This window comes from Mustelus asterias, chromosome 4 (assembly GCF_964213995.1).
Source record: "Mustelus asterias chromosome 4, sMusAst1.hap1.1, whole genome shotgun sequence".
NCBI classification, from domain to species: domain Eukaryota; kingdom Metazoa; phylum Chordata; class Chondrichthyes; order Carcharhiniformes; family Triakidae; genus Mustelus; species Mustelus asterias.
Genome location: NC_135804.1, coordinates 109220805 through 109233555, shown reverse-complemented (window position 1 = coordinate 109233555; position 12751 = coordinate 109220805). Strand labels below are relative to the sequence as shown.

The following is a 12751-nucleotide window of genomic DNA, read 5'->3' as shown; positions in this document are numbered from 1 at the left end:
GATGTTAGTTAGGCAAACCGGTTTATAGTCTCCAGCTTTCTATTTCCCTCCTTTCTTGAATAGTGGTGTTATATTTACAGTTTTCCAAAGTGCTGGGCATTTCCAGATTTAGGGAAGTTGGCAAGATTACACCCAAAAGCACCACTATCTCTGCAAGCAGTTCTTTTATGTTCCTAGGATACAGATCTTCAGGTCCAGGGGACTTCTTAGCTTCTAGTCCCATTCATCTTCAGTCATTGTTTCAAGTTCACGGCATGGTGGCACAGTGGTTGCCAGGGACCAGGGTTCGATTTCCGGCATGGGTCACTGTCTGTGTGGAGTTTGCACATTCTCCCTGTGTCTGCGTGGGTTTCCTCCAGATACTCCGGTTTCCTCCCACAGTTCAAAGATGTACCGGTTAGGTGATTTGACCATTCTAACTTGTCCCTTAGCATCAGGGGACTAGCTAGAGTAAATGCATGGGGTTATGGGGATAGGGCCTGGGTGGGATTGTGGTCAGTGCAAACGCGATGGGCAGAATAGCCTCCTTCTGCACTGTCAGATTTTATGGATTCTACGAAGGTCCTCCTTCCCTTTTGCCCTTTGCAAAAAACATGTAATTATTAGGGAGGGGAGGATAACAGCCGGGATTTTATTTCCGCTTTTGCTACAAACGCAAAAGGCGACATGGGCACAAATCCCACGAGAGTCAGAAAACAAGAATCTCACCAGCGAAATCGCATTCTCTGATTTTATCTGCCCCCACCCGTCCCCGCCAGTGATGTAAATAAATATCTAAATAAATTATAATGACATTAAAAGGCTTATCGTTCTCCCCACATTGAGATCTGCCCCCCCTTGCCAATCTGAAGTCACGTCAGCAAGGTTTACAACAGGTTTGTAAAAACAGGAACCAACTGGGTGGAAGCCAGGGGATGCACAAGTATGTATAGCCCCGGGGGAGGGGGAAGAGGAACTGTCCGAGTAGTAACTTGACACTGCCCCGAGTGCCAGGGGACACTGGCAAAGGGGGCTCCTCTGGGAAGCTCCATTGCGGAGGTGGTTCCCTGTTTCTGTGGAGGGACTCATGGGATGGAGATTTCCTGTGGGCAAGTTATGGGGAAGTTTATTTTTATTTAAAAATGTCGCCCTGATCTCAGGGCTCCTGGCGTCGCCGACTTTCTCCAGCCCCACTCAACCAGCATGACAGAATGTGCCACACCTCCATTTTATTCTAACCACAATGTGGTTAGAAAAGCCGGCTGGGCAATGGGTGAGCTGATGCTGGTTTTCCTGCCTCGGCCAGCACGCTGCAGAAATGAGAAAATTCCACCCAAAGTATTATCTACATATATGTAGGTACTAAAAGTACAGCTTGTAGATCAGGGCTATAATCAATCACAATTGACATTATTTGCCCACTTAACATAGAAATATAGAAGATAGGAGCAGGAGGAGGCCATTTGGCCCTTCGAGCCTGCTCCATCATTCATCACGATCATGGCTGATCGTCCAACTCAATAGCCTAATCCTGCTTTTTACCCATTACCTTTGATCCCATTTGCCCCAAGTGCTATATCCAGCTGCCTCTTGAATACATTCAATGTTTTGGCATCAACTACTTCCTGTGGTAATAAATTCCACAGGCTCACCACTCTTTGGGTGAAGAAATGTCTCCTCACCTCCATCCTTAATGGTTTCCCCTTATTCCTCAGACTGTGACCTCTGGTTCTGGACTCCCCCACCATATGGAACATCCTCCCTGCATCTATCCTGTCTAGACCTGTTAGAATTTTATAATTCTCTATGAGATCCCCCCTCATTCATCTGAACTCCAGCGAAAACAATCCTAATCTAGTCAATCTCTCCTCATACATCAGTCCCACCATCCCTTAAGTGCCTCAATTGACAACAGAAAGAGGAAGCTGTCTGCAGGCTTACCACCACTGATTTAATCGGGGTGGAGGAGGTGGCAGCGTCCCCATCCTTCCAACTGGTTAAATGTCTCAGCTACTAAACCTGTCATGTGGAAACGCACAAGATTCCACTCCAGGTGTGTGAACTTAAAACTGAAAATGCAGGTAAATCATGGTGTGGCCCGCTACTTTGAAAACAGAGAAAATGCATGCTGAAACCAAGTGAGGTGACAGGGGTCACAGCCACCAGTTGGAGAGCCAGTGAGAGACCCATGTCACCTCATTTTGGGAAAAGACCCACCCCATCTTGCGCCACTCCATCACTTAACAGACAAATGACGGCTCCTCCCTGGGATCAAGGACCCCAGGGATGGAAGTCCTTCCCAGCAAGAGCATTACTTGCTCACTTAAGGGCCTCAATTGACAGTGGGCGAGAAGACCATCCACAGGCCTTCTCTCCTTGGACTTAATTGGGGTGAAGCCCGCAAGTTAGCAGTGACCCACACACAATCCTCCTGCCAATTGAATGCCCTACCACCACCAAACGCGCCACGGGAGGGCAGAAGATTTCTCCCTAAGTCTCTCACTGCACTAGTCATTCCTTTGATGTCTTTAATATTTATTTTCCATTGTCTGCTGCAAAGATCATTAAGTTATCTGACCATCTCCTGTTTTTCTTTCAGGCAGGTTACAGACATTCAATGGTACTTCCATCTTGTGTTGGCCCATTCTCTTTTCCCTCCCCAACTATTTGTCCTGATTTTATTAAAATACTTGTTCGTTTTTAATTTTTCAGTTCTGAAGAAGGGCCAAGCTTGAACTTGTCTCTTCTCACCCCAGAAACTGACTGACCTGTTGTGTGTTTACCAGCACTTTCTGTTTCTGTTGCATGTGAGTAGTGATTTGTTTATCAAATGTTGCTCGAGGATTAACATTTTCAACACTGTAGTAGTGTTGTTAATCACTGTTATTTCTACATATTGTTATTAGTCCTACAGGTGACTGGCTGGCTACATACCTGGTTCCCATCTTTATCAACCATGGGTGCTGAGGTAGCAAGTTCAGTTGATCGTGTTAATGCATGTGTTTAAAACATGCCTGTAAAAAAGACACCAATAATGATTTACTTGTATATGGCTTTACCACCTTCAATTACTTCCTGATTTAACAATGATGGTAGTGTTCCTTTCTCCTTTTTCCCAGATGTTTATGTCTAGGCTGACAACTTATTTCAGGAAGCAATGCATTACAATCACTGACAAACGTGTGCGACTGATGAACGAGATTCTAAACTCCATTAGGTTCATCAAGATGTACACCTGGGAAAAATTGTTTGCCGACAAGGTTCACTGTAAGTTCACTGTGAGAACTAATGGTTTTAAAAACTTTATTCTCAGTGTTTCCCTTGGAGGAGAGTTCTAGAACCAGGGAATATAGATTCAAGCTAAGTGGTGGAGAAGGGACATGAGGAAGAACCTTCTTACGCAAAGGGTGGTAGGTGTCTGGAATTTGCTGTCCGAGTTGGTGATGGAGGCACTAAGCTCTTTTAAAAAGTACCTGGATCTGCACCTCAAGTGCAGTAAGCTACAGGGCTATGGGGCAGGTGCAAGAAGGTGGGATTAGAAAGGGCACCTGGGTTTTCATGGGCTGGCATGGACAAGATGAGCTAAATGGCTTCCTTCTGTGCTCTAACTTTTCTATGGTATTACTGACAAGATTGGCATTTATTGCCCATCTCATGTTGCCCTGAAAAGGTGGTTTTACTGGTCTGACACAACTGAGTGACATGTTAGGCCATTCAGGGGCAAGCTACACAGCAAGAATTTTGCTGTGAGGTTAGAATCACATATAGGTCAGACTGGGTAAGGACAAAATAATTCCTTCCCAAAAGAACATTAGTGAACCAATTGAGTATTTATTTCTACAATACTCCAGGAGCTTTATTGTTACTTTTACTGATGTTAACTTGTTAACACCAAACTTCCAAAATTTAATTTAAATTCTCAGACTCACGGTGAAATTTGAACCCCCATTCTCTGGGTTACTAAACCCTGTAACATAACCACTACATTACCATGTGCATTAGTGAGATACTGCATTCTGTATACCATTAATTATATAGGTCAGCTTTGACAAATTTGACTTTTATTTAGAAGTGGTACTGTCTGGCTTGCAGAACATGTTGTTGGATTTGCGAGTGCAAGGGCTTTCTTTGATATGACTGATGACATACCTGTCATTACCGGTTTTGTAATTTCCATTTAAAATTTTTATTTACCTTTCTCACTTTTTTCTATTTTAAATCCCTGTAATGCCAAATATTATTAATAGTCGCTAGGTAGTACAAAACATGAGTATGCTACATACTAGAGAAGGCTAGACTTCTGATCCACTCCAAGACCTCTCCCCATCCCATTGGTAAAACATGCATGAGAATGAAATAAGAGGGTTTGATTACTTGTTTTCAGTTTTCGCAGAAAAATTAACATGCCATTATTAAATCTTCCTAGCGGTGAATGATATGACGACTTTAGTTGTAAAGTGTAATAACATGCTAAATTGCCCCTTAGTGTCCAAAGGTGCAATAGGTTAAGTGGATTAGTAATGATAAATGTGCAGGGTCACGGGAATAGGCAGAGTAGTGGGCCTGGGCAAGATGCTCTTTTGGAGAATCAGTGCAGCCTTGATGGGCTGAATCGTCTCCTTCTGCACTTTAGGGATTCTATGGAGCGATAATTGGTATCAGTAATTTCTTAAATGGACAAACTAATGGTTAGAATATTTCAGTTCTTCGCACTGGCAGAATCTTCTGGTCCCGCTAAAGTTCCCTTCTGCAGCAGGTTACCTGGCAGTGACACAGGCGAGGAACTGGAAGACCCCATGGTGGCCGATGGCCAGCCGCTTCCACCACAAGAAAACCCGCTGCAGTGAAAGTGGAGAATTCTGCCCATGATTCACTGCACCATTGCCTTTAAGTGATTCACAGTTCCAGTTAAAAATCTGGGAGGCACATCTTTGAACCAATCAAATTATTTTTGCAAAAATACTATAACAAAATTAGATGACATTTGAAAATAATTAATTTTGTCCTCAGATAGATAAAAAGCCTGACACAAGTCAAAGATAGGCAAGGTGAGGGCTGTCATATATATAAGGCATCACATGTATATGCAGAATGACTGCAGCATTTGAAACTTGGTAGACAAAGCTAATTTTGTGATGGCAAAATAATACTTGTATTTGGCTTCTTGGCAGTGGAGTTTCCAATCTTTCCTGCTTAATTATTTGGAAAATTGAAGGCCCTTAACACTGCACCTTTGTTTAATCTTGACTAATTTGAAAGAGAAAGGATTGCCAGTATTTTGGAGCCCTAAGCTGTAACCTTGAGCTGCATGGACAACTGGGTGCCCTTTCTAATCCCACCTTCCTGCTCCTGGCCCATAGCCCTGTAGCTTACTGCACTTAAGGTGCAGATCCATGTACTTTTTAAAAGAGTTTAGCATCTCTGCCTCCACCACCAACTCGGGTGTGTCGGCGGCAAGATCTATGAATGGGAGCAAGATTTCGGCAAGTGAATTTATTCAAGGCTGAGTTCGATTTTTGGTTAACAAGGGAGCCAAGGCTTATGGGGGCAGGTAGGAAAGTGAAGTTGAGTCCAAACCAAATCAGCCATAATCTTATTGAATGGTGAAACAAGCTTGAAGAGCTGAATGGCCTACTATGTAGTATATTCAAAGCACTGATTTTTTTCAACTCAGGCACACAGCAGACTGTTTCTGTTTTTCAAAATTTCAAGAGCAGGAGATTTAAATAACTTGACAACTCCACAGACCTTAACCCCATTTTATGCGCATGCATATCTACTCTTATCTACCGTGGGCGGCACGGTAGCACAGTGGTTAGCACTGCTGCTTCACAGCTCCAGGGTCCCGGGTTCGATTCCCGGCTCGGGTCACTGTCTGTGTGGAGTTTGCACATTCTCCTCGTGTCTGCGTGGGTTTCCTCCGGGTGCTCCGGTTTCCTCCCACAGTCCAAAGATGTGCGGGTTAGGTTGATTGGCCAGGTTAAAAATTGCCCCTTAGAGTCCTGAGATGCGTAGGTTAGAGGGATTAGTGGGTAAATATGTGGGGGTAGGGCCTGGGAGGGATTGTGGTCGGTGAAGACTCGATGGGCCGAATGGCCTCCTTCTGCACTGTAGGGTTTCTATGATTTCTATGATTAAAAAGTAAACACTGCAAGAACCAGACCTTACTCCAGTGAAAAATGCAGTCAGTTTGAACTTAGCACTAAGTTCCGATGGCCCTGCTGGATTTAGGTTTCCTCCATGTGTGACTTACATCCTGCCCCTTTCGCCAGCCCTGGCAAAAATAGGATGTATCAGAAATGGGGGTGGAACTTCTGAGTCTGACGAGCCCCTTTAAGCCAAGGCATGGTGTCTCGAAGACTCTGAAAATCTGGCCCTTATTTTCTCAAAACATTTGAAAGTGTCATCGATACTAAAGAAAATGTGACTGCAGACATATTTTAATGGTTGTCCATACAGCTAAATTTTATCCAGGTTGAGTATGAATATCTTAAAATGAATCGGAGAGAAAACTATTCTTAAGAAATCTGATGGAACAAGAGAAGGCAACATGCTTCAACAGGTTTGTCCCTTTTGAAGGTACTACCTCCCTTCTACTATATCTCTCCAGAAATGTGTCTAATTGCATCTCAAACCAATTAATACTCCAATTAGCTTGTTCCTGATGTCTATTATACCTTATTTTAAGAAAACTTCCACTTGACTTCCATTTTGAATCCTAACTTCATAATCTTTAGCATCTGTCCCCTAGTATTTGGACCTCTCACCAAGTGAACAATTTTTCTGGATCACTTGGAAAGCATGCTTGATTATGTTAACCTTTTTTGCAGTGATCAGAAGCAGAGAGAGACGTTTTCTGGAGAAAGCAGGCTATGTGCAGAGCATCACAGTTGGGGTTGCTCCAATTGTGGTTGTAGTATCTAGTAGCTGCACATTCACACTTCACATGGCGATGGGATATGATCTCACTGCAGCTCAGGTAAGCTCTATCACACTCCTTGTTAGTAGGAATGTAAGAAAACTTGAAAAGCTTACATTTACATAGTGCCTTTCAACACTTCAAATTATCCCAAAATGCTTCACAAGCAATGTACCTTTGAAACAAAATATTGTTGTAATGTGAGAAATATGACAGCCAGTTTTGCACACACCAAGGTCCCACAAATAGCAATGTAATAATGACTAGATAATGTGTTTCTTAATGCTGATTGAGGGATGAATATGTTCCAACACACTGAGAAAACTCCCCCGCTCTTCTGAAAAATAGTGCCATGGGATCTTTTACACCAGGGAGAACATTTCATCCGAAAGGAGGCACTTTCAGTAGTGCAGCATTCCATCAGTACTGTAATGGAATTCTGGGCAGATTTTTGTACTTAAATCGCTAGAGTAAGACTTAAACCTCACTATTAAGGCCGTGTTCTATTTAATGTGTGCTGTAATTAGTTAATTGACAATTGAACCCACATTTTATGAGTGTGACATTGTATCCTTAGCCATGAGCTCAAGAAAATTCATGCTTTTGTGGAAATGCTCGAAGTCATACAAAAAACAGATGCCATTAGCACAAAGCTGAAGCTGCATTTAAAACTGCATTTAATTTACCACCATCATCTAATGGGCAGAATCTGGGGGCAATCTTACCAAAGAAAACTAAGTGCCAAATAAGGATGAAATTTGCACCTTTTTTTGGGCAATTTAAAAATCAAATCTTACCTCACTCTGGCAAAAAATCTTGACAAGCTTGAAATTTGTCTGTTGGGGGAGTGGGCAGGGCCTAAATCGCCTGAAAGCCAGCTGATAATAGCAGAGTGCACAATTGCGCATGCTCAGAACTCTGTGCTTTTGCTGCTATAACAGGCAGGCCTTTGTGGGCGAAACCCGGCCCCCACTCTACCCGGCATCCTTCCACCCACTTGCCTCATGATTAAAGCCGGCATCCCATCCCACAGCAATGCCAGGGCACTGCCTAGTCATGTTCCTCTCGCCGGGGGCTATACTCGCCTTTACATCCCTGGGGGAATCCCCACATCAGGTTCATGTCTGGGGAAACCTTGCCAAACGGCAAGGGGTCAATACTTGGCAATATTAATGATATTGACATATATATAAATGCATTGTAATCAGGTTGATACGAATTATGGGCATGAACCTGATTATGTTGCCAGTGAGTGGTAATGAAAATCAAAGATCGCGATCTTGCAATTTCCGGATTTTACCAGACCTTGAGCACCCATCTCTGATCCCGCAGATGGAGTGTGCAGCCTCAAGATCGCCCCATTGTATAATCCCTCAGTTTAGAGAAGAGGGAAGCAACATTCTCTTTGTGTTTACCACATTATGACTTTGAGGCTGCTCTAGAACGAGGTCCCACTGAGGTGTGTGTGTCTGTGCTGGTGGAAGGTGTGGATGAGTGCTGTGCCAAGTCTTCAGCTATGATGCCTTCTGGTTCCTCATCCAAGGAGGTATTGAGTCTGGAGCTGAGGACTGACCCATGAGTGTCCTCAATAGCTTTCCAGAGATGCATATGAAATAAAGGAGAGATTATTAGTGCTTGGCAGGTGACTGGTGGCTCTACAACAGGGCAAAGTACTCCCATTATGGTTGAGGGATGAGCTGGTGCATGATCCTCACTTGGGTGTGCACCACTGTTGGTGCAAACACGGCCGATGTCCTCTCTGGCCAGCTCTTTGGCTCAGTTTTTGAAATCTATGAGGACCTTGAGTTTGAGCACTCCACCCCTGGTTTCAGCCCTCTTCCTTTTATTGTGCGTGAGCTTGTCTTGCATGAAGGCAGGTGGAGAGAGTGTGAACAAGATGCATGCCAGGGCAGACAATAATGCCTGGCATGTGTGTGTAGTAAGTGGAGCCACAGATAGGATTGAACACAAACTCCAGAGAACATAAGACCAGATGGACATGTGAGGGTGTGTGTAAGAGTGAGTGGTGATGTCCCATGAGCTGGCAGTGGATGAGATGCCAATGAATGTGTGATGGGCTTATGAGTGTGAGAATAAAGAGTGTTAACATTTATCCTGGTGGCACGGATGAGATCATTCATCCTCTTCCTCCACTGGGTGGTTGACCTCTTCTGCAAAACATAGTCACTGACCACTGCTTCGCGAGTCAGATTGATGACCTGCAACCCAAGCAGGGGCGGAGGACATCGCAAAGAGCCTTGAATGTGTCCAACTGGCACACCAGTGAAATGTCATTGAATTTGTTGGCAGCCGTTTTCTTGGATTTTGGAGTCCTTTCTCTCATCTGTCCTCGGCTGCAGAGATTAACAAAGCTGTGCAGGGATGGCGTTTGAATATGGTGCCCTGAGTGAGGAAGCAGTGAGCTCACAAGAGGATGGGTGTATCAGAGGATGCCCACCAACAATCCAGAATGTTTCCCCTGCATGCACAATTAATGTGGCTGGAAGCGGATGATACAGCATGAAAACTGTTCATTGCAGCCGGCAGTTAAAACGCCATTTTTCATGCCCGCTCCTGCAACGGGGAGAAAATCCTGCCCTTGTACTCATTGGGGATTGGTGAGGCTGGCTAGTTGAGTTGGCTGGATGGCTGATGTGGATTAGAGTGCTACCAACGGCACAGGATATGATCCCGCATCTGGCTGGGACCTGCCTCCTTGACCTACCCTTGGTGCAGGTGTTAGTACTGTGGATTGCACCTGTTGGGAGGACAAGTTGAAGAAGAAAGATTGCTTTGCTTGTCACTCCTCCTCCGTTACATTTGTGAAGCAGCATCTTGACTTCTTACAATGCCAGGTGCTGCCAGAGCTCATCAATAATTCTGAATATTTTCAACTTTTTGAAGACTAGTTATTAGACTAGAGATCTGACTTATACACCATGGATTCATTTTGGAACCAAAAGGCCCAGTCAGAAAACTGGTGTAACTCTCCAAGTGCACAAACCAGTTTTCTCTCCAAATTTTGAGCCTCTTTAAAGAAAAGAAATGAGTGGGCGCGGTTTACGCCATCACTCTGGTGGGGCAGGGACTCTTAGAGCCGACAACAGGCTCCACAGAGATTGGACGCCATCGTTAAAGGGTGCCCCAACCAGAAATAGAAATAAACTCCACCTCCCTGCCTGAAACGGAGGTATTGAGGACTCATCCCGCCCCCCCCCCCCCTCCTCAGACAATCATCGGCAGCAATTCCCCCAACACCTCAGCCCCCCCCCGACAGTCATTGCCACATTTCAACACCTCAGTGACTGCTCTCTCCCCCCCCCCATACATAAATGCACCCCTTCCCCTATGAGGTACCCACTGTGACCCATCCCAGGCACTGCCCCGGAACAGGTTGGCACTGGTTGACCATGCCCCTCTCTCCCGGGGGGTATACTTACCTCTGTGCGCCTGGAGGGATCCCCTCGACAGGTTTACGCCTGGTCAAACCTGTTGTAAAGGCGAGGTGTGACTACTTAGTGAGTGGGGACCATGTGGCAAAGGTCTAGATAATTAGATTTAAATTTATTTGAAGGAAAATCAGATTCTCCACCATTATGTGCGTGAATATGATTATGTCATCGGCGAGGGGGTGAAGGTAATCCGAAATCGCGATCTCACCAGCGAGATTCTCGATTTCCGGTTCTCTCTGGTTTTGGGCCTCTGCCAGTGATGGAAAGTCTGGACTCAAGATCCCACCCTCTGTCTGAAATGTCAAACTGTTTTGCTGTTTGAGATGCTGACTGACTGACCTACTACATGTTTCCAGCATTTTCTGTTTTGTTACTAATTCTGACTTTGTTTTCTTTTATCCCTGTAGGCATTTACGATTGTCGCAGTATTTAATGCAATGACCTTTGCCCTGAAAATCACACCCATATCTGTGAAAGCCCTGTCTGAGGCATCTGTTGCAGTGGGCAGATTTAAGGTACATCCTTAAAGTTACAATGAAAAATTAACTTATCATCAAACATTGAAGTGTATACGTGGGATGGGATTCTCCCAAAAAAATTTGAAGTGTCGAATTTGCGTAAAAACTGGAGTAAATCCTGCTGTTTTTTTCAAACTATGAGACAAAAACAGACTTTATGATTGCCCTTGACCATTGTGACTTCCTCGGTTATTGTATGGTGGGAGATGTTTAGTCAGCATGCTTGAAGTACATCTGCCTCTATTGTGTAGGTACATGTAAGGTCCTTTTCGATAGATATTACCAAATTTGTACCAGAATTAGATCAGTCAGATTTGTTGGATTTACTAAAATAACTCAGTAGGTAAAGTATCCCTCAGTGAAAAACAGGGAGCTGAATGATAGATGTGACAACACATCAGTAATTTAAACAACCATAACCTGTATTACTTTGTAGGAAAGTAAACTGAAAAAGATAAAGAATATAAAATTCCTAATTTAATATTATGATATAGTTATTACTAATTTCTCAGCTAATGACAAATGTGATATGGTGCAACTCAATTGTCTACTAATTCCCATTATCTATCCGGCAGCCTCCTCTTATTCAGTGGAAGTTCTACTGTAAATGCCTGTTAAAGCATGCAAACAATTCTCTTTTACAAAAATTAGTGTAAGTGGCTATAATGGTGTTGTGGCAAATCCATGGCACGTCAGCAACTTCTGTTGGACAATACCAGTAGTCTTAGAAATAAGGCTTTAATTGGTTCAAAGTCAGTTTCAAAAACCATTTTGTACTTGAATTCTCAAAGAACAAAGAACAAAGAACAGTACAGCACAGGAAACAGGCCCTTCGGCCCTCCAAGCCTGTGCCGCTCCTTGGTCCAACTAGACCAATCGTTTGTATCCCTCCATTCCCAGGCTGCTCATGTGACTATCCAGGTAAGTCTTAAACGATGTCAGCGTGCCTGCCTCCACCACCCTACTTGGCAGCGCATTCCAGGCCCCCACCACCCTCTGTGTAAAAAACGTCCCTCTGATGTCTGAGTTATACTTCGCCCCTCTCAGCTTGAGCCCGTGACCCCTCGTGATCGTCACCTCCGACCTGGGAAAAAGCTTCCCACTGTTCACCCTATCTATACCCGTCATAATCTTGTATACCTCTATTAGATCTCCCCTCATTCTCCGTCTTTCCAAGGAGAACAACCCCAGTCGACCCAATCTCTCCTCATAGCTAAGACCCTCCATACCAGGCAACATCCTGGTAAACCTTCTCTGCACTCTCTCCAATGCCTCCACGTCCTTCTGGTAGTGCGGCGACCAGAACTGGACGCAGTACTCCAAATGTGGCCTAACCAGCGTTCTATACAGCTGCATCATCAGACTCCAGCTTTTATACTCTATACCCCGTCCTATAAAGGCAAGCATACCATATGCCTTCTTCACCACCTTCTCCACCTGTGTTGCCACCTTCAAGGATTTGTGGACTTGCACACCTTGGTCCCTCTGTGTTTCTATACTCCTGATGACTCTGCCATTTATTGTATAACTCCTCCCTACATTATTTCTTCCAAAATGCATCACTTCGCATTTATCCGGATTAAATTCCATCTGCCACTTCTCCGCCCAATTTTCCAGCCTATCTATATCCTGCTGTATTGCCCGACAATGCTCTTCGCTATCCGCAATTCCAGCCATCTTCGTGTCATCCGCAAACTTGCTGATTACACCAGTTACACCTTCTTCCAAATCATTTATATATATCACAAATAGCAGAGGTCCTAGTACAGAGCCCTGCAGAACACCACTGGTCACAGACCTCCAGCTGGAAAAAGACCCTTCGACCACTACCCTCTGTCTCCTATGGCCAAGCCAGTTCTCCACCCATCTAGCCACTTCTCCTT

The 12751-nt window shown here is 44.4% G+C and overlaps 1 protein-coding gene across 11 annotated transcripts in view; it reads left to right on the top strand.

Annotated features, from left to right (window-relative positions):
- The window catches only part of LOC144492932 (ATP-binding cassette sub-family C member 5-like), a 179325-nt gene that overhangs the window by 69698 nt on the left and 96876 nt on the right, over window positions 1-12751 (top strand). For all 11 annotated transcript variants that reach the window (XM_078211591.1, XM_078211589.1, XM_078211586.1 and 8 more), the window contains 3 exons: window positions 3099-3246; window positions 6810-6958; window positions 10758-10865. In XM_078211591.1, the coding sequence (XP_078067717.1) occupies window positions 3099-3246; window positions 6810-6958; window positions 10758-10865 (405 nt within the window). The remainder of the gene's footprint in view (window positions 1-3098; window positions 3247-6809; window positions 6959-10757; window positions 10866-12751) is intronic.